A 22,860-nucleotide genomic window follows, 5' to 3' on the forward strand; every position below is an offset into this window, starting at 1 on the left:
GGAAGTCTCTGCACTCTGAATTTGTTAATTTTATGGTTTCCTGTGACAGGTGGCCCAACTATTTTGACTGAAACAAAATCTTTTTTTCCTGTACTATTTTAGTTTTCTTAATGTTACCATTAAAATGGTGATAAGAAAAGAGAAATATTAGGCACTATTGGTTAAACTGTGTTTTGGGAATTTGGGGGAGAAGGGCATAAGAGGGAGTGTTTCTTGGTTTCTTCAAATTCACACAGCAGGTGGGTGGGAGGGTGTTCCATAGATAGAAAAGAAAGAGCTGGAAAGTGCACTTCAGTCATTTGTCTAAAATGTATTTTGCAAAACAAGTATACTGTAACTCACATGTAGCATCCATGAGGGGGTTAGACTAGGTAACTCTGAGTTCCCTCCTTACCCTAGAATTCTGTGGAACACCATATGATGCAAGGATTACCAGAATACAGAAAAGGTGGAATCCTATTTTTTTTTAGTGAGTGCATCTAAATGGCAGCTTTCTAGCCATGTAAGCAGCATTTTTGACATTTATTCATACACAGACATTCCATTTGCCTTTTGCTGTTAACGCATAAGTCTGCATGTGCAGACTGAGCATGAACAGTGGTTATGCACTGGTATGGTAGATACATGGCTAGGTAAACGTGCCCATTCTGGATGCCTACCTATACCAAGTCATAAAAATATAGATGGGTAGAAACGCGTGCCAAGCAGGTGTCCAGAGGAGGACTCTCTCATGTTATAGTCCCAATAGCTGATTTGGGCACTTGTGTAGAAAGCCAGAGACTCAGGTTTTAGGTCTCCTTCACTCAGAATGGGTGAATATGTGTCTGACTTCCCAGCACTGTCTTGTAATCACCAAGCCAGGGGTCATGCATTATCCAAGTTCCCTTTGGGACTCCTTTTGAGTAGGCAGCCAGAGAGGGAGATATGTGGGGCTAGGAAAACAAAAAACAAGCTGAGGAGTGTGTGACTCTACAAGGGGGATTCTGACCTGGAAGAGAGTAGGCCTTAGTTTCTAACATGGACTATTGCTCCCAGTAGGCCAGAAACCCTAGCATTGTTCTCCGTCCATTTTATCCAATGACTATTAAATGCAAGGGGCACTGGCTCAGTTCCCCTGGATAAGGAGGTCCTAGAACCCAAGGGCATCTTTACACATGCTCCCGGGTGGGGAGGAGGCACTTTAATTAGAGCGGCTCCCAAGAGCCACTGTAATTAAAGAGCCCACACTGTCTTGTGTATTCAGTGTCCTGCACTTCAAAATGTCAGTGGGGCATTTTAACTAAAGCTCATTTGATGCAATTTTGAAGTGCAAGGATACTGAATACATGTGACACTGAGATTGCTAATCAAGTCTGCTCCAATCCATTCTAATTACAGCATATTGGAGCAGGCATCAGGCACGTATATAGTTGCCCCAAGTCTCCAGCTTCCTGGGTAAGTGCCAGTAAGCCCATTCATTTATTAAGGATAAAACACGAGGGCCTCTCCCTCTCTCCCCCGTCTTTTTTCTAGGACTTATGACTAGGGTACACACATGCACCCACATTTGAATCTAGTCAGTGCATAGGCTTACTGTGCATACTCAGTTTACGCACACATGCTTATGTATCCACATCAAAGTCAGGCCACAAACGGGGAAACAGCTAAAAAACTGCCATTTAGACACAAATGGAAGCAGAATTGCACTCTAAGCATATGAACTATCTAAACAAAGTCTAAAAACATCTGAAGTCCAATTTTATAAATTTTGTTAATGTGAAACTGGTTTCAACTGAGAAGGCTAGGAAATGACTTTACTGTACCATACCATATGGTGCCCTTACCATAGGTGGCTATTGTACATTTTAAGAAATTAAATTGAATCAAGATTTGACGTTCAAGAAATATTCTTATACACATAAAAATCTTTGAATACATCTGCAAACCTAGTTTTTGTTCCTTGCTCATATCTGACTCACTCTGCATTTATCTTAGGCTATGTTCCCTTTTTAAAGTTGGAAAACTCTAAAGAGCACTGTTGGGACATAATGGGTGCATCTACACATTAAATTAAGCTGAGACAAGAAAATCCAGAGCAATTTGAGCTGAAGTAGACTTCTCCCAGATACAGCGTCTATGTGTGTGCCCAGGATAGTACCAATTTGAGCTGGAGTGGAGCAGACCCCTGGCTCACTGGGCTATGCAGGTGCAACTTATGCCCCTGGTCAGAACCTACACATGTTTCAGTGCAGTTAATTATTCCACTTTAAGACAGTACTGTCCCTGAGAGTACTATCTTATGGTGGAGTTAATTAGTTTACTGTGCCCTAATACCAGCGTACACATAGATGGCGATGCTATACCGTGGAGCTAATTAGCCTACTCCACAATAAAGTGCATATGTAGATGCACTCAAGATTTGGTGGTACTGTTGGCAAAGGCCTGGCACAGTCATCAGATGTGTGGGCTCTTTAATTGATTCTGAAACCATGTGACAGATGTTAAGTGCATGACCTGAGGTAGCAGGGGAGCAGAAGGAGGCAGGTAGCTACATTTGTATTTGAATGTAAAACCTGTAAGGGGTAACAAACTGGAATACCTAAGAAGAGGCAATAGACAGAGACACTGAATGAGTGAGTCATGAGAGACACAGGATATGTGAGGGACCCAAAAGGGGAAAGGGGGTGCAGATCCCTATAAAACCTAGCCAGGCAAAGATAAGTCCTGTGGGAAATCCTCCTCACTACCTAAGATGACCTACGGAGCCCCCGAGAGAGACTTTCTGAATACCTGGCTGCAAGATTGAGTAATATCTATGCAAGGATTTCTGTTGTTTTTTTGTCTTATTATGTTGCATTTTAAGTTAGGCTAAATTGTGTGTATTGTTACTGGGTCTTACTGGGTATGTTTTAGCTTAGGCAGAGTTTTTCTGTTGTTCTTTGTTACATACTTGAACTTGCAAATTGCTGTGCTCAATAAACTATATCTTCAGAGAATGGACTGTTCTTGTTCAAGCATTCACGAATTCTGTGCCACTACCTAAATTCTGATATTAAGTCTGGTAACAGTACTCTCTAAAAAGATCTATATACCATGTGACAGCAAGGTAAGGGACAGAAGTTACACATAAATCAGTATAAGTGATCGGAAACCGGTTCAAATCTGTAACATAACAGAAGTTCAGTGCACATAAACCACTTTCAAAATGGTCGAAATTGGTTTAAGATAAACCTGGATAGATGCAGCATCAGATTTAACTGATTTAGGTTAAATCAATTTACTGAACTTCTGTCCCAGATCCTCCCCAGATTCAGTTTAACTCAGTTCCCCAGCATCCCAGGATGCTTTGTACCTCCCCGGCAAATCCTCCCTTGCAGGATGGGTGGGTGGGCTAGCTCTGGCCCAAGCTGTCTGCTCCAGCACAGCAGGTAGGTGTGCCCTAGCACCCCCATTTCCAGAAGCAAAAGTGAACGTCTGTTCATTTGCTTATCAGTTCAATCTACATATCTTAGACTAAAAACTGTGAAGATTGAATTGATTCAGCCTCAGGCTTTTTGACTGTCTGTACTTAGCCCACCTGTGTCTGGGAGGCACCTGTGTGGCCCTGCTGCCCTCACCTTACCCCCCACACTGTGACCCTGCTCCTGGGAGGCGGCAGCATGGGGTGGTGGGTGACAGCGCTCCATCCCTGCCTGCTTGCACATACCCCCTTTGGCCTTCCCAAATACCCCTGTTACCTCTCAGCTCTGTGTTCTTAGGGAATCCTGGCACAGGATGCAGCCTGTCTGACTCGCAAAGAATTCCCACTCCCCCACCTGAACAAGAACTGATTACAAAAGACAATGAAGATGCAGTGGGAGACGCACCTAAAGCCCTTCAGATAAGGGAACAACTCCCCTGGTCTCATTTGCATCTGAGATGGAACCAGATGACAACTCATTTAAATGGGAGATGGGACAGGAATGCGCTTTCATTAGCATTCAGGATGGAGAACAGAGGCAAGGACTGCACTGAATTCTGGGATCAGAAAAGCAGGGGAGCACTGCACGATGGGGAATCTCTGCTCCAAATGCTAATCAACCCATATTTACACACACCCAGCCCAGTATTTATCAGACCAGTTCTAGTCTGGATTTACAAAGGACTCTCCCCGGCCCCCCGACACCTCATCTAACCAGAACTAAGCAGAAGTAAAGTTTAATAGGCATCTCGGGCTGTACATTCCCTAGTCCCACTATGGGAGGCCTATTTAAACTTGATTGACTAAAACTTGGTTGCCGGGTTAGGGAATGCTGAGGCAAGAGACCGAGTCAGAGTGGGTATGGGCAACATTTGAACAATGGTTAAGGGTTCATCACAGCATGTAGCCTGTTGGAGCCCTGACCACAAATGCTGTCATACTTTTCCCCGGATGACTGGTGGAAGTCCTCCCCACAAAGTTTATGAACACTCCAAGTAATCAATCCCTTTTAGCAAGATCTGGAAAAGTCATGCTAAGCTGAGGCTTATTCACAACAGGTAAAAATACAAAACACTGACACTGCAAGTTATCTATTGTTTCTGAAGAAACAATGAGGTATCCCATCCAGTATATCTGCTATCCATAAGAATTTCAAGCTGGCTCCTAAGTGTCTGGTTACTCCTTAAAAACTTATGTTTTTCCTAGTTGTTAATTAGTTCCTTGAGATGTTCCAAACCAGATAAGCTCTTGTCAATAGAAAAGACAATTATTTACACTATTAAAAGAATGCTTTGAAGAAGTTGAACTGAGGGTATAAAAGCAGCAAAGTTGTGCTTCAAGAGGAGAAATCTCTCTGACGCCATCCACTCTTGTTCCCGAGAAGCTGGAAGAAACAGATCGTCTCCCTTCAAGGATTGTGCTAAGAAATTTACCTGTCAGCATTGGAACCCAAGTGCCTTGGACTGGTGAGACCCCAGCTCTCGCTCTCTCTCTCTTTTCTCTCTAGGCATAGATTTCTGATCCTGAACTATATTAGTTAAGCTTGAGCTAAGTTTCCCCAAATAGTTAGTGAAACCAAGGTAGTATTGTAATTGTTTTTGTTTGTTTTCCTTTGCATGTCTATTATTAGTAGTACCATTATACATTTCATATACTCAGCAATAAATAGCTTTTATAGTCAAACTGGTAGTAACTGGGTATATTTTTCCTTCTCTACTTCTCCTTCCCCACTTGCTCTGCAGCTAAAGATCCCTGTGAAGCTCAGAAATAGCGTGGGGTCTGCTCATCAAGAGGCTATCACTACTAGGACAGTTAGGGCAAAAGATTGGGACGTGCTGAGTTTGAGACACATAAGGGGATCAACTTGTACAGGGTGATTGACCCAGTTTGGCTCAGGTGTGCCCGAATTAACTGAATGCTGGCCCATGATGGTGTCAGCTGGACACTCAACTGGATTCAGAGGTATTCTGTTCACCTGTGTGCTTGTGTCCGACTGCATTTTATTGTTGCCTTAATGAACTGATTCTTGGCATATGAGGGTGTCAGCCTGTCCATGCTGATCAACCCAGCCAGGTCAGGTGTGTCACATTAATCTGTGTGTTTGTGTGTATGACTGATTTGGTGACTGGAGGAACCCAGCCCCATTGAAACTGAGTCCTGCAAGATAGCTCCATTGCGGGTGAGGACTTGAAGAAGGAAGAGATACAGCTCCATATAGAAATACAAGTAACAAAAGCAGCACATTGACAGAATTACAAAGACCCTAAAAAACATATCCCTAATAAATGAGCACACCCCAAAGTGATGGGCAAATCTGGTAACACCCTGGGGGTACCCTGGTTGACAGCCCCGGGCATAACGGAATACTCAGTATTAAAGACCATGACAGATTTTACCTGGCAATCAACCAGCTGAGCCTCCATGTCCATGGGTTCCTCAGAAATAACCAAAGCAGTGTCCAAAGTGGCTCTGGTATTGAGTAGCCAGTGATCAAGCTCATCAGCTTCACAGCGATATCTCTGAAGGGCTTGTTCTTGTCGCTGCTCCTCCAGCTGTTCATTGAGTTTTTCCTAGGGATACAATACCTGCCTTTATTTGAGGTCCTTTTTTAAAGACATTACATAACACAGAAGGTAGGCACCTTCAAACGTCAATGAAGTAGGAAAAAGCAAGACCTGAGGAGTGTTTCCTGATGGAAAGAGAAGCAAGATGAGAGTGCCATTAAGAAGGTTCAATGTTAATTTACCAATGAGTGTTGATGAATGGCCAGTTAAGGAGCTTCTTTAAAGTGAAGCTCTACTCTGAAAATGGGAGCACTTAATTACATAGCAGTTCTGCTTCTTATTGATATTCTTCTTTTAGTTAAGACAAGAGTTTTCTGTTTCCAGGAAGAGCAAAATTATGTTGTCCTGCATTTTCAACTTCCTTGAATACCTGATGGCCACATCCACATGAGCAGGGATGGGCCTTTGCAGCAGCACAAATAGTAGTGGCATAAAGTTGCCCATTCCCATGTGTTTTGCAGTGAGACACACTGTCCCACTGCTCCAGGTGCTTCAGAGGGAGGAGGGGGCTGGTTGGGGCACAGGGTGGGGCCATCCCCTGTGCCCCAGCCAGCTGGGGACCAGCATGTGGAGATGGGGGAGCAGGAAAGCTACATGCCGAGAAGCCCCCATGCTGAGATGCCCTATGCCCCAGCCAGCTGCTCCCTGGCTGGCTGGGTCGCACTGTGCCTTGGGATGGGGAAGCAGGCAGCAGCTGGATGGGGCACAAGGTATCTCCACATGCTGCTCCCAGGCTGGCTGGGGTACGGGGTTCCTCAGTGCAGGAGTTGCCTAGCCCCTGCTGAGGCACCCTGTGCCCCAGCTACCCACCCCCTCTCCCTCCTGAAGCACATGAAGCAGACGGGCAGGGGAAAAGCGCATGGGCAGGGACATGCACGGTGGCACAAAGGAGCAGCACAAATTTGTGCCACTACTATTTGTGTTGCTGTAAAGGGATGTAGGTGAGTGGAGCCCAGTGGGTGAGTGAAGCAGTGGAACCACCATACTGAGGCAAGAGGAGATAAGGAAGCAGCCAGCCAGGGCTGCCTGTTCCCCCATCTGGAGCCACCATGCACCCCAGCCAGCCAGGAAGTGCCTCAGCTCAGGGCTTTAACAGTGTATGGAGATGGCATTTGTCCCAGCACCCACCACTTTGGTGTGGTCTGTGCTGCTTTTTTCTCAGGTTTTTGATTTTGCTATCGGGAAATCCCAGTAGCAAGTTTTGCCCTGACACTGCAAATTAGCAGTGTGGAGCGCTTATTAAGGTGTAAGTCATGCTGTTTGCAGTGCTGCAAAGAAGTTAGCAGCACCAAACACATGTGCCTGCATATCCAGATCCAGCCAATGAAGACATTTGGACTGGACATATGTAACTGGTGGTTCAGCTTTTGTCTCACTAATTTCTACTTCTGGTTGTGATACTTTAAATTAAATTTCAGGGCTGCCAACCGTGATCTGGTAGTCACTGAGGAACAATAAATATGCCATCTTATAACCCCCTTTTTAAAATGAGAAATCTATGGGGAGAATAAGGATACTATGTTTTAGTGAAATGAGAGGTTTCTAAATACAAGAGAAGAAAATCTGACTGCTACTGAAGAAATTTATGAAGGTTACTAAAAGTAGGAGCACAATGAATAAAATTGATGCTTGGTTAGCAAGGAATGGGAAAAAAACTGCCTGAGGTTAGAAAGATCTCAGTGTTGGACTCCAGTACACTGGTAACCCATTAAGGAAGAATTAAAAAGAAAGTGCAATTAGACATATGTTGAATTGAAAATTTGGTAGGAATAACCTAAACCATAAGGAAAGGAGAAAACAATGATCAGGATAAAAGCTAGGTGATAACAAGACATGGGGGAAGTATTAAAAAAATATAAATGTGATACAAATCCCAGAGAAGAACATAGGTCGTTCCTGTACATCTTATTAATCACATTTACACTGAAGCGCGTATTAAGATATCAGCAGAATGGAATGTCCCAGGAACTGATGTATTTGAGGGAAGTAAAAGTTCCCAGTACCGTTAAACATACCAAAATGGTGCTCAGGAAAATCAGAGCAAAGAAAAATACAGCCGGTAAAATGTTTCTTCTACCTCTAGCAGTTGTCGTTTTCCTGAAGCTTTCATTCTAATGGTGGCCATTCTTTCTGCAAGGACGGTCAGTGTGGACTGTAGTGCCAGCTGATCAGAAGCTTCTGTGTCCAGTGATTCTGATACCAGCTCTTCTGCTAACGATGTTTGAAGCTCACTGATTTCATCTTGTAGCATCAGGATCTCATCCATCAAAGCCTATTAAACGTAGAAGCAGAGAGATAAATAGTTTCATTTCTTATTGAGCAAAAATTTTTAGAGACATACATTCATACAAAAAGTGAAGATGAAAGCATTCCATATGAGCATAAAACAGTTAAAACATGTTATCTTTTACTTTTCAAAGACCTAAGGGTTAGAAGAACTGAAGAACTGGAACTCTTACTTCTGCCTTTTTTTCCTTAAGATATAATAATTTAATCTGTTAACATCATAAAGTTGGATTTCAATTTGTTTGGATTTTAAGTATAAAATACTTAGTAATCTGTAGGACATATTGCAAACAGGTCTGAACGCTGAGCAAACTTTTTAAGGTTGTCCTAAGAGATGTCTATAGCAGACAGAAGACTGCAGTAGAAGTGTCTGTGTATTTCTGCAATGCATCCGTGAGAAAGATCCAAATAGTAAACTGAACAAGCTTAAAAATAAACAGGATTGAGATCATAAACATATGCAATAAACATTTGGAGGGTTCTGTTTTTAGAACCTAGGGCTACTTGCAGATGTTAAAAAAAAAAGCGGAGCTTTACTTTAAACTCGGCGCGTTCCCATACCAAGCCCTGCACATGCCCAGAAGAGGCAGCACATTACTTCAACCCAGCTTGCCTGATGTCTGTAAAAACTGGGCACTTTAGTGGGGCTTTTTTGGCACTTTTATCTAATAGCTGATTGAATCAGCTTTAGCTAAAAGCACCAAAAATCCCTGCTGAAGTGCCCGATTCGTACAGATGCTGAAGAGTTCAGTTGAAGTAACACGCTGCTTCTTTTGGTAAAGTGCAGGGTTTGGCTTTTTTTTGTTTGTTTTTAAATGTCTGCAGAACCAAAGCATTTTTGGTCCATTGCCCAAACAGATGTTTCAAGGTCTGTTCCCAAAGACTTCATCTCCAGTTTCAAAGAGCCAATTCTGTCCTCCATGACTGCACAAAGCTCCCAGTAAAAGGAAGCCCTTTGGATTACTTGAAACTAAATCAGGGAGAGGTTTGATGATTAGGACTAAGATTTGTACTGCATCCATTATTTGATCAGAGTTACTGATGTACCCAGACTACTAATATGCTGTTGCAGCTAAGCAAGCAGGCTGCCATATCCTGGATTAGTATTTTGTTGAGTCTAGTTTTAAATGTCTGGAGTAACAGAGAAGTCAGTGTACAATTTAAACATTGCTTGCTGATGTGACATCCTGGAATGGTTTGCCACTGCAATTTACTATGTCAGGGAGCTCTGCTCTATGATGTCATTTTTGCTAGATCATGGTCAAAAAATGACAGCAGCCCAGAAGTGTGTGTAGGGCAATATTTTTACAACCAGACTTTTTGTTTTGCACCCACAATTTGCAGGTACAATTGTTTGTTATAACAAATATGTAATTTCAGTGGCTGCATCTACACATTCGTTTTACTGCTAAGTAAACTAATTAGCTGTGGAGTAAAGCGTCTCCATCTACATGTATGATGGTATTAGGCCACAGTAAATTAATTAACACTGTCATAAGATAGTACTGTCAAGGACAGTACTGTGATTAAATGCATGTGTAGATGCTGAGCACAGACATAAATTGCTCCCAGTCAGCCTCGGCAGCAGGAGGCCAGAAACCTGTCTGCCGTCTAGCCACATGGCTCCATACTTTCAGCACCCTCATGCCCCAGCCAGCTTCTTTGCCACCTGACACTGTCACTTGGAGACTGGGACAGAGCAGGGCAGGAGCAACCCTGGTGCATACTGCTCCACCCCAGCTCAAATTGCTGCTGTCCTGGGCACACGTGTAGATGCTGTGCCAAAAAGTAGTTTACTCCAGCTCAAACTGCTCCAGAGTTTATTGCTTTGAATTAATTGCACATGTAGATGTACCCAGTATCTACCAAACTGAAGAACAAACACAACCTGCACCTACAATTACTTTACAAGTCCTAAAAGGGAAGGTAGATTAAATTGAGTCAGGAATTCAGACACAGCCTTTTTTGCCTTGGGACAAGCAGTTTTAAATGGGTAATATGAATCCATTTTGGAAATATATCAAAAAATAATTACATTTCCTATAACAAATAATACATCAGAATTGCCATATGGATATATACACATGGATAGGACTTGTGGTCAATGCATCTTCATTCCACCTACATGCCAGTACCTTAGGCACCGTTTTCAGTCTGAACCTTTGGACTCTACACATTTTGGCATGTGAATATTTCCTGATGGCAGACACCTCTGAAAAGCACCCAGATTTCAGTGACAAAGAATTTTTTCAGATTTCAGTTTGAAGTGTTTAACAATTAAGTGTGAACCCTTACAAAATGAGGCAAAAAATGAAAATAACAGCATAAACTTCTGCGTAACAACACATTATATGTTATACATTGTACATTATAAGGGAAAAGCTCTCCTACATCGCAGATTTGAGTTCTAATATTCTGCTTTCTCCACATGCTGTTATGGCTGGTGTCCATCTGAGAAATGTGCAAGGAGAGTACCAGCATGAAATTTTGCCTTGATTATTACAAAATCTTATTATTTCAGAGCATCATTTCCCAAGATAACCCTCAAGTGTGTTTACGATAAGCCAAAGACATCAGATTGAAATGTATTAAAATGCACCAACATTAGTTATGTTTTTCTCTTAAATGGCAGATTTAAATATACTGAACATGGTTAAATTCTGTGCTGATGCTGTGTCATTCCACTGACTTCAGAACAGGTTTTGTGTAGTATTCATTGGCACAAGATTTTACATATGATTCTGCTGAAAGCATTAGTAAGGTAAAGTAGTTAAATCACCCTCTGTAAATCCTGTCCACATCCATTACAGTGGGAAGTGCAGAAAGAGGGGAGATTAAATGCAGAATTTATGGGGAGATTATTCCTAACAAAGAATTTACATTTTAGGCGACATTTCAAAGATTCTAAATATATTTTAGAAGCATTCAGTGAGTCCCAGTGCAACCATTTAATTACCCTGGGAACGAAAACTTCATCTAACATTTAAAATTTTTTTTTGTTTTTACCTGATGTTCAGCCATCTGGCTCTCTGGGCTTTTGCCAGGTTCCAGACTCTCATTCAGTTTCACCTCAATGGTCTCCATTTTTGTAGATATGGATTGCAGAGAGTCTTGGTATCTCTGCTGGCGTTCAAGAGCTTCATAGAGAGTGCGTTGCTTTTCACTGATCTAAAGAAGAATGAAAGCTGTAAGCAGGACAGTCTTCAGAAAAAAGATTTTTTTATTCCTTTCTCTCTCCTCCTACATTCATAGTTTTAATGCAACTAAAAGCCAACAACTTGGCCTGCATTAACATTTAAAAAAATGTAAATTATAGAGCAAAAGCAGCCATGCAAAGGAAGTTCACGAGCTTGAATCGACATCAGCAAAATTCTAGGTTTTGTACCAAAATACCCCTTAATTTAATAAAAATGGAAAAAAACCCAAGCACATTCTCCTTCTACATTTTAAAATATGTGCCTGTTCATAAAATGCCACAGACATGGCTTCATCTTCCCCATAATTGCTACTGCGTCTGTAGCAAGGATTAGAATGAATACCATGTATATGAAACTTTGGAGAACAGCATATAGTATTGGCGATTTCATTACATTACTTAATAATTGGTCTGCACTTGTGCGTATGAATGTGTTAGTGTTGATCCAGCACTTCTCAGAAACTGGATCCTTGAGACTCTTCTGCCTTCTGCCACAGTACATGTGATTTGTGTGTAGGATTATTTCAGTTCATAGTTGAGGAAAGCAATTTTGTGTATTCTAGCCAAACAATGTCATTTTGGATGGCACAGACCTGTCTTTATTCAATCTTCTGTAGTTCCTTGGGTAACCCATGGGTCTATGAAAGAAGAATTTGGACACTATCATGATAATCAGACCTCCTGTACATGTGCAGGTAAAGTGCATTTGGATCTAATGCACAATTTATACAATTGTGCTCCTGCCATGCCACGTCATGACAGGTGTCACAATTGTGGGCATTACACATTAAATCTCACTGTACCTTATTGTTGGAGCCTAATCCTCGGTTACCCTGCACCAGCGAGAAGCATGTTCCCACAGCTTCAGGTGACAGGGCTCCCAGCAGCAAGGGAGACCCTGCTACACATGCAAATTAAAGCTTGATTAGCAAACAACTATAAAGTTAGTACACGTTTTCAAAGTCTAACTTTATAGCTGGTTGAAGCTTTTTATCGTGTGATAGCTACTTAAGTGTAGCTAGTCTCCAGGTAATTGTGCAATTAACCAGTTTTGGAGGGTTTTTTTCTTATATATGGCCTTGTTTCACAGAATTTCAAAGCACAGGCAAAACTCTTGATCACATATACAAAATTCAAGTGAAGGAAGTGCCAGATTATCATTCAGAAATAAAGCAAGTTTGAATTCTAGAATGTTGCTGTGCAAATCCCATTACAAACAAGAGGAGTTCTCTATAAAAATTCACAAAGCCACTAAAGGCTGCCTTCCTCTACTTAATCTTTACTTAAAACTTACCTATGCAATGATGCCTACAAAGTTCTTGACAAAAGATCTGGACATACTATACTATACTCTACTCATAATTTTTCTTTCACTGTGTGCTGCTATGTTTCATCTTCTAGTTAAGTCTAAGCTTTTTGAGCTGTTTTTATATTACGTGTGTGTGTACTGCTTAGGACAATGGGCCAAACTGCAGTCGAGTTATGTGTACTGCAATGCAAGTATATGATAAACCTCAAAGGGAGTGATGTAGAGAATACGGCACCCCAAGTTTTCCCAGAATGCACTCAGTCACTGGATGCCTTCCCTCAAGACTTTACTGTTCAGCGATCTACTCCACACTCATAGATTATCTGTGGTAACTCTTAAGAACAAGTTATACATCCTCTGCTACTCCGTCTACTGTATTCACTCTGGTTATAGCCTGGCTTCATTTTCTACAGCCAGACTAATGTGATACCAGTGGAACTGGCAGCTTTTGCTGTTCTGTGAATATCAAAGTGCCACAGGATATGTGTATAGAGCAGGGGCAGGCAATTATTTCGGGTGGAGGGCCGCTTACTGAGTTTTGGCAAGCCATCGAGGGCCACATGACAGGCAGCCACGGGCAGATAAATATTAATTTTCTAAATCTTTTAGGAGCTCTGCAGGCCAGATAGAACGGGCTGGTGGGCCACATCTGGCTCGCAGGCCACATTTTGCCCACCCCTGGTATAGAGCTTGCTCCTTACACATTCTGCATAAGGCAGATAAGGTCTGTTACCCCCTACATAAAAGGACTTACCACATTCTTCAGTGTTTCCCAAGAGCGCTGCAAATCATCTAGTTTGGCACTGGCAGCTGACTCTAAGCCTGGCTCATAGAACTCCTGGGAGGATGATGTGCTGGGCTGAATCTTGGCAGCTTCTGTCTGCAACTGTTCAGCAGATAAGGCCTGGTAATAAGCAATGTCCTACAAGCATGAAGCACAATATTGCACTTTCAAAACAAAAGATACATCATTTTCTATATCCCCTTAAGTACTCCTCTACAGCATGTATCCATCGACACCCAAGAACATAATTTTTCACATTTTTTTTAAGGTAGAGAAGCAAGCAAACATTTAAATATAGCGCAGACAAGTTTAAATAAAAATGTTAGATATGACTTGTAGTTCTACCATGATGAAGGAAGGAAGGATTTGGAAGAGAAAATTATGAGTTTCTATAACTCTGTGCTTGATCTCAATATAATCAGAAGGGTACACTGAGTTAGAAAAGAGGGGAAAAGAGCAAAAGTCTAAAGTCTAGAGGAGGGAGTCAAAGCTAAGAAATGGATGAGATATCTCTAAAATAAGATGTTGGCATGATAAAGTCGGTGGCAAAGATGCTGCCCAGAAAGATACCAACAAAGAGGAGGATGGAGAACCTCCAAGGGAGACACCAAATGAATGGTCAGGGAAGCGAGGATGAGAATTAAGACGCAGTTTCACAATGAAGCAAGGGAGAGAGAGGTTTGAGCAGGCTGGCATCGACAACTGTGCCACAGACAAAGGAGGATGAGGACCAAAACTACTTAATAATCTCTAGTTTTTCATCAGAATTGATAGGTATTAGGTGAAAAAATCCCTTTTACTTTCCTAAGAGATAAAGCTACAAGTCACCGGTAATATAAAGCATGAAGAGATACTTAGCATTTATACTGGGTCAGTGAAGTGGATATGAGGGTAAGGGCTTATTGAACGAGATACACTTCATTAAAGCTAAAGACCCTAAGCACAGTCCTGCTCCCACTAGAGTATTTCCACTGAGTTTAGTGACAACAGATTGGAACTACCATCTGGCTTTAATTGTATAGGCTCCAAAATGTAGGCTTTGTATTTAAAAAAAAAGGCTGTACATTATTTAGTAGTACCAGATATATTCATATGATTAGAAAGAAAAAAAGTGTGGGGGGGGGGGAGGGGGGAAATCCTCCTGCAGTGGTCATGATAAAGGCATTCAAATACTGTGCTAGTATAGCCTTCTCCAAACTTTTGGAAGCTAATGTCTCTGTTTAGGAAATGAAATCAATTGCACCTCCAAAATAGCCACATTGCCTATTGCTAAAGGTCAACCTATCTTAGCTATAATATTCTATTTGCCTCCACCACCTAGCAAGTCCTTCACATTGACTACGGGGTGGGGCAGGCACTTTAGCAAACACTGTGCAATTGAATTCAGATAGTGAAGATGGCTAGAAACAACAGTAAACCTGATAGGTCATGGGTTAAGCTGAGAAAGGTAAACAATAAGTGGAAACAGAGGAAATGGATGTGATACTTTTAAAGCACTATTCAGCTTTGATACTCTGGAACATCATTTATAATCCAAATAGAGTGTTTTCCCGCAACAGAAGGGAGCAAAACATATTCTCTATTTAGGTAAAATGCTCATTGATCTCATAGGATTATTGGACTGAGCCTGGAATAAGGGCTAGACTAGTAAATACAGCCCACAACTCTTAAATGTAGTGACTTCCATTAAGCAGGTGTAATTCTGTACTGTTTCCTAACTAAAAACAAGGTTCAAGCCTGTAATATCAAGGCATTATTTTAAAAGATTAGGCCTCAGTTCTATAGAAAGCCATGCACTGATAAACTTCTAACCCAGAATAAAGCCTGACTGATTTTGTATTCCATTCACTGTAGATCTCTGTTGGCGTAAGGTCTTACTTTTCATAACACTGTTTTAAGAAATGAACCTGACAAGTATTTAAATAAAGTAGGAAGCCATATTTCAATTTTTGAGGAATTTAACTGAATTTTATGAAGTGCCCTGCTTATAGAGGGGAATAGGTGGTTTGAAGGCCATGTCGTTTATTTAGAATTGTGTGAGAATTATCGGTAATAATTTGGTTTAATTAAATTATAAAAGTTTTAAACGTGCAATTTATATTAATACTCTTAAAAATAGAATCAAACAGTCCGAATTTAGAAATAAGGACCCACGTTATGCTTAGTATCTCAGGAAACCATCATTCACAGTTGCCAAAGAAGGTTTCTTTTTTTCTGTACACATAGCATAAGTGAATTAGATTAATTCTGTTTTAGATGGATATATTTTAAATTTTATGGGACAATGAAAAGGAGTTTATGATACTTCGCTTTATAATTTATGAATGTGGAATACCAGTGTATTAGCTAAGCATTACCAGCTTACAAATTACAATGCTCCATCTGAAACTTGGCATACAATGTTTTCACATGGGGACAATTTATTCTTGGTTTAGCCCTTTCTTGAATTACTGGTGAATAAATAAATAAAAGAATTACAAATGGATGTTTGTGGTTGGTTTTATTATATTTCATTATATTATATTTTGATATATTTTATTACATATCAAAATTGATTTTATTATATTTTTAACTTGAACAATTTCAGACTGTTACTTCATGATATGGACATGTGGCTGTAGGAACTTTGAGAACAAACAGCCCAATTATTTTATTCAGTAAATAACACATTTTTTACAACTTCATAACATGATGTTGGTAAGCTTCTGTGGTAGCTCCAATGACACAACAAAATTTAGTGTGTATTAGTGTTTAAATATTCCATGCGTGGAAGTGTTCCTAGGCACTCAATGGCTTGCTCTAAGAATTTTTTGTTTTATTGTTTGTCTATGGAGGAGTTGATACTTCAGTCTTCGCTGGCATTGATTAAGAGTGAAAGGATTGTAAATATTTTGGAGCAGGTATTCCTGCAAATGTTTTCATTATTCAAATATATTAACCAATTTTTACTCTCCCACCCCCAAAGTTCTTGTATGAATAGAGTGTGAATATCTGCTACTAGAACATTATATTAGAATATTCTAAATTAATTTGGTGCTATGCAATTGTTTTTGGCCCAGTAAAACATATGATATTGTGGTTCCCTGACAGATCAACAAGTTCTTTTGGCACATATACTTGTATACATATATGAATTTAAAATGTTATCACAATTAGATGTGTATATGCCTCTGAAGCATTCATGGCAGTAAAACTCAATAATTCAAATGTTTATAAAAATTATCATAACATAAGGGATAAGCACAGCTGAAGCAGTCACTTAAAAAAGCCCTGAGGTTCTGACTTTGCTGCCCTTAGTTGCCACAACTAGTCCTTGTACCTTGTCTTCTATAAGATTTGTCTCCTATACATGGGAGTATAAGAGCACTTCACAATCTTTTAATATCTCTTTTCCAATGACACTTCTCTGAAGTGCTGTTATCCCCACTTCACAGGTGGAGAACAGAGAAACTAAAGGCAAAAGGCAATATAAAAGCTTACAGATACCTAAAAATTAGATGCTGCAGTTAGCCTTAAGGTGCCTTACTCCCAGAATCAAATCTAGAACTCTGTGTTGGAGAAGTCCCAACCAGAAAAAGCAGCCACTTGGTTTCCATGAGACTCCCTAGGAAAGGTGGACTTTCTATTTTTAATTTCTGCAGGCAAAGGATAGCACTGAGCCTAGGTCTCCCACTCTTTGGTTAAGTGCTATCATAGATATAGTGCTATCACTCTTCAGACAAGTGAAAGAATGTGCGTGTCAAACATAAAGACCACAAAACTTGTTAGGAAACTCGAAGTTGGGGGGTATGGCAAAGAGAAATCGCTTGCCAGAGAATCCAGGGTTCTTGGGCTGTAGTGAACATGGTGACAGGAGGGTGAGGGCTGATATAGCCCTGGTTGACTTCTGGCCACTTTGCCTGTCACCAGTGTCATGACTAAGTCCTCAGCAGCTGGCTTCTCCACACCATGTGTGTCCGGCACATGTGTGTGTGTGTGTGTGTGTGTGTGTGTGTGTGCGCTGTATATAAATCACAAATTATATCCAGCAACCGTGGGAGTAGGGAAAGGGGCCGAACCTACATTTCTCTGACTATTCAGCATGGTGGGTTAAGAATTATCTAGTTGCTTCTCATAACTTCATAAAACTGAATCCAGTCAAACAGACCAGATTGTGGTTGGGCCTTCTGAAGAGTGGGAAAAATAAATAAGTAAATCAAGAAATAAAACTTTTTAAGAGGATTTTATAGGGCTTACCAGAGATGAAGTCAAGGGAACATTATAAAAAACATAAGCATACTCTACAGAGCTTTCTAAAATTTTGGTGAAGCATTCTATAGAAGCCTACTCTGAGGGCTACACATGAAATTAGTGCAATGTAATAAACTCTGGCACAGTTTGGGCCAGGGTTTATTGTTCCCGGGTAAAGCATTTACACATATGTCCAGGACTACAGCACGGTGAGCTTGGGCAGCACAACCCCGGCTAGCAGGGGGCCCAGTGGGTTACTTGCCAGCCCAGAGTTGCTCCACCCCACCTCAATGTGCGGTGGAAGGGCTGGCTGGGGCTTGAGGGCGCTACAGGGCAGGTCTACCTGGAAGGCTGCCCTGTACTGTAGCACCTTTGTGCCCCAGTCAGCCCCAGTTACCATCTATACATGCATTGTGGCAGAGTAAATAACTCTGCCGTAGGACAGTACTTATATCAGACACTACCTAACATACAGCAGAGTTCATTAGTCTACTCAGACCTAATAGCGCCACATATGTAGATGGAGTCACTTTACTCTGGAGCTAATTAGGTAGCTCCACAGTAAGCGTCTTGTGTAGATGCACCCTGAAAGAGGCATATTTCTGTACCAAATTCCATTGGATGGTTTAGGAACCCTATTAAATTCTATGGGGCTTTTTCTAGAAAGAGGAAGGATAGAAATAAACTGCCTCTGTTCCATTTTTCTCTTTTTTGGTAATGGCTACAACTGTGTATAATTCTGTTGCAGTACTCAGGACACAAGCTATCTGTAAAAAGCTAAGTGATGATGTTGAGGAGTACACCTTGTCCCCTCCTGAGGGAGGGAATCTGCTCCCTCTTTGTCAGTGCTCAGTTCAGAAAGGCAATTTGCCCACCTAGAAATAGATTATTATTGAGCATCATCTCGATATTGTCCCAGTGAGGGTCAGTAATTACAATAAAATCTCATTATAATGAACCCTGATCACACTAAACCCTATCTTTAACAATCGCAACAGCAGGAAATAATTTTTTCATAATGATATTGCAGCAAATTCATTAACTGTATTATGAACAACCTTTTAATGAACTTCTGTCCTGGTCCCAATGGGGTTCATTATAATAAGGCTGTACTGTAACTATTATCTAGAGCCTTTGGTTATTGGCTCCAAAGAAGTCTCACGTGCAACCTCCAACCCAGACTTTCCCCCCTATTTAAAAGTATTCCATCATCAAAACAGGGTATTTGCTAGAACCTAATTTTAGCAAAATGAAAAATAATCTCCAAGCTGATTGTATTGTTCAGAAAGAAAACTGCAGACCTACTTGGCAAGAGTCTTCACCGGTTTTGAGGCTAAACTACTGCATTTCTTTTCTCTCTCAGAGTTCCTGCTCACATAATTTCTTCTATGCAGCAGATAACATACTCCCCAAAAAGTACTTCTCTTAATATATTACCCTCATTTAAAAATCGGTGTTAGTTTCATTCGAAATTTTGCATTGATTATAAGTCATTTTACTTACATTTGAGGCCCTCAAATCACTACACTTCACCACTTTTAACCCACCTTCTGTTCCTGACTGTTCCTAAAGATTCATCCTGGTCAGAGCTGGCAGGTTATTTAGCTTGTAGAGGCTATATCTCATGTAAATGGGAACATAAGCATTTTGTAAGTAAACTACTTGATTGTGGAACTGTCTTCCTCTTGCTATTTGGCACACCCCATTAATTTCAAGAGTTATACCAGGCTGAAGAAACCTGTATTTGCTGATGTTTGTAAATGTTTTCAAATCACTAATAATTTTACCGTCCTCAGGGGACAAGAGCTCAGTGACACTTTTGGGAAAAATGTATATGTTTTCCTGTTAAAATTTTGCTTGTGAAGCTCAGAGGTGCTAAAATTTTGCATGTTTGACATCAATTCTTGAGGCAAGAGAAACTCCTCATGCGATTTTTTTTTCTTGTTCTTTGAGCTGTTTGACTTGAAAGGTTGTTTTTCATTCTTAGAGAATGTTAATGACTTGACAGGTCAGTGCATTGTGTTCATTAGGCAGGAAGCTATCTGCAGACCTTTCAACCTTTTCACTGCTTGTTTCTTTAACCTGACCTCAAAAGTGTGGCTCTGAAATATGTAGCTGTTTTTTTCTTGCCAGCCAGCTTTATAAGGATCTTTCCTATTGTTTGCTATAGTAAGCCTTAGAAGTCTCCTATGATTCTATAATCCCTCCCTCTTACTTTAACTTTGTTTTTATAAGGTTTCTCAGTTAGTTACCTTATTTTAATACTGTTCTTTGTCTTAGCCAGTGCAGCATATTCATGTGATCTCCCAGCCTTGGGAGTGTGTGGAGCATAGTGTGGGGAGATGCAGGGGTGTGTGGGGTGTTTCATGCATCTCCAAGCCTGGGAGATAGCGGCAGCTAAGATCAGGATCCAGCCAGGTCTTGGCACCAAGAGGCATGTTGCTAGGATCCAGCAACTGCAGGGTTTTGCTGGTGCCCAGAGTCTGAAGCTGCTGGGGCTCAGTTGCACGACTCCTAGCCCTGGTTGGGCATAGTGCAGCCCTACCACTGGGAGCCCTGTCAGCCTATAGTGAAGACCCTACTACACAAGCAAATTAAAGCTCAATAGCAATCAGCTATAAAGTTAGTACACATTTTCAAGGTCTAGCTTTACAGCTGGCTGACCCTTTTTATAGCATGACAGGTACTTTGCAACATATAGCTGGTCTCAAGGTAATTGCACAATTGACCAGTTAATTGTGTGATGTCTGTAACATGTAGAAAGAGAGGACCATGGAGATATAACTTAACATACTGGTATAAACTGTTCTCGTGTAAGTGGTTAATATATGCCTGTATAACAGTATAAGCCGAGTGGCAACTTTAAACCTGGCAGTTTTTAGTTAAAATGTATAGCAGTTTATCTGACCTATATCACTCATTAGGGATGAAAGGCAATTATCAGATGATGGAGTTGAGACTATGCATATAGTAAAAAGGCAATATATAAAAGCAGTTATGTACTTGATCTTTAGCATATTGTACTGGGCGATAATTCATGCTTTAAAGCAGTGGTTCTCAACCAGGGCCCTGTGAGAACCTGTCTGGGATACTGTATGCTGACACCACCCCAAGAGGTTTGGTTTTCAAGAGGCACATTGGAAGTGAACTGGGAAGGGCTGCAGGAAACAGATGCACCTGCCTACATTATATTATGCAGACAGGTGTGCTGCTTCTGTTGTGGCTCTTCCTGGTTCAGCTTCAATGCGTCTTCTGAAAACCAAGGCACATAGGGCAGTGTCTTCCTATGGCAGCAGCAGCAGTAGTGGCAGTCATGAGTTAAATCCACTGTCACCAGGTGGAACTGTGCTCTGTGCCTCTGTTTGCAGGAGGCACTGGAAGAGCTGCTGCAGAAGCAGGCAATGTAATGTAATGCAAGCAGGCTCACTTTGCTGCTGCATCTGCTTCTCAGTTTGGCTCTGATCTGCCTCCTGAAGACTGAGGCACCCAGCACATTTTACCTCCGAGATGGTGGCAGTGATGGCACCGTGGCATCCTTTGCCCTACCCCTCCCCTGCTTTGGGCCTCATGTGTCTTTTTGCTTACCTCCTGGCTCTGGCATCCCCTTAAGTGCTCCTCACGTGCTGTGTGCAGCCCAGCACCTCATTCCTACTGGCTGGGTACCTCCAGATTCTCTGTTAGGGCTCCAACACTGGTGTTCAATGGGGAACTAAGGGTTAAGCTTGCCCCAGAGGTTCCTGATCCCTACCAGTGATGTGGAGCCATGTGTGGGGAATCCACTGTTACACTGGGAGCAAATATAGGCTGGGCCCGGCAGAGATAGGAGAGCAATCTCTGTCAGCAGCCTGAAGGGGTGAATATAATTACATAATCCATTAATAATTAATAACAAATTAATTAATAATAGAAGCATACTGTTTAGATTTTAGTATTCATATTTTGGCTAAGATCAAATTTACTAGATGACCCAGGACAACCGGATATTGCCCCTCCCACCAGGGGATGAGGAACCTCCCTGGATGGTGAGGGTCCCACCTGGAACACCCATCCCAGATGAGGTACCCCCGCAGATGAGAGAGGACAACCTCCAGACCTCGAGAGGCCTCCTAATCAAGGGGGAACCCCCTGGGACAAGTCTACACAAGTGATTCTCAACCAGAGTGCCATGGCACCCTGGGGTTCCTTGAGATCCTTTTAAGGGTGCTGCAGACTACCACATAATGTTAGCACTGCTAGATGTGTAAACATGAGTCACAAGATAAACCCAGAGATTTCAAATAGAAATCTGTAGTGTTAAAAACATTCTGACCTGTTGTGGTTCTTCTGAGATTTTGCAGTGGAGAAATTGCTCTATTAATTTACTGTAGTCAAAAAAAGAGTGAAAACTAAGAGCTGGCATTTTCTGAGGAGTGCCTTCAGTCTAAGTAGGGGTACTTTGAGTCTGAAAAGGTTGAGAACCGCTGCCTTAAACAATGAACACTTAAAGTACACCTTGTCATTGTTACAAAAACCAGAAGTCTCAATGCTACCTTAACTGCACAGGTAATTTCAGTAGTCTTATTGGTTTTGTATGGTTGTAACTGAAAACAGAATCTGACCTAAGGTGAGGAATGAACATTCCTAACTGAAGCCATACATGACAGTTCATACTGGGATCACTAAACAATGGAAGGCCTCTAACCATGGACACAACTAAGACAGACACATATATATACAGATTTAATGTGATATTTAATGGGATACAAAACTATTTCTCTCAGGATGCAGGATGCCATCATCTGTACCATTACGAAAACAAAGCCATGCTGTAAACACAGCACAGCTACTGGTGACATGGAAAGACTGTGTAATGGTCACTCAAAATTTGTTCAAAAGTAAGCGACTTTTTGGGTTGATTTTTGCAAACAAAAGTGAATCCTAAATTAACTTTTTTAAAAATTTGTCTGCCTAGTTTGTGTTTCTTATGTGTTAGGAAAGCAGAACTTAGTTTTGCTGAATGCTTATTTTCAACGCTAGGTGAACTACAAGTCAGTAGAATATCATAGGATGAAA

General features: G+C 41.3%; 1 protein-coding gene across 3 annotated transcripts in view; it reads right to left on the reverse strand.

The window, feature by feature from the left end:
• The window catches only part of SYNE1 (spectrin repeat containing nuclear envelope protein 1), a 535,576-nt gene that overhangs the window by 128,173 nt on the left and 384,543 nt on the right, over positions 1–22,860 (reverse strand). For all 3 annotated transcript variants that reach the window (XM_059714126.1, XM_059714134.1, XM_059714130.1), the window contains 4 exons: positions 13,549–13,716; positions 11,296–11,457; positions 8,081–8,275; positions 5,836–6,009 (listed from right to left, as the gene is read on the reverse strand). In XM_059714126.1, the coding sequence (XP_059570109.1) occupies positions 5,836–6,009; positions 8,081–8,275; positions 11,296–11,457; positions 13,549–13,716 (699 nt within the window). The remainder of the gene's footprint in view (positions 1–5,835; positions 6,010–8,080; positions 8,276–11,295; positions 11,458–13,548; positions 13,717–22,860) is intronic.

The sequence above is a fragment of the Alligator mississippiensis genome, chromosome 1 (genome assembly GCF_030867095.1).
Source record: "Alligator mississippiensis isolate rAllMis1 chromosome 1, rAllMis1, whole genome shotgun sequence".
Lineage (NCBI taxonomy): Eukaryota > Metazoa > Chordata > Crocodylia > Alligatoridae > Alligator > Alligator mississippiensis.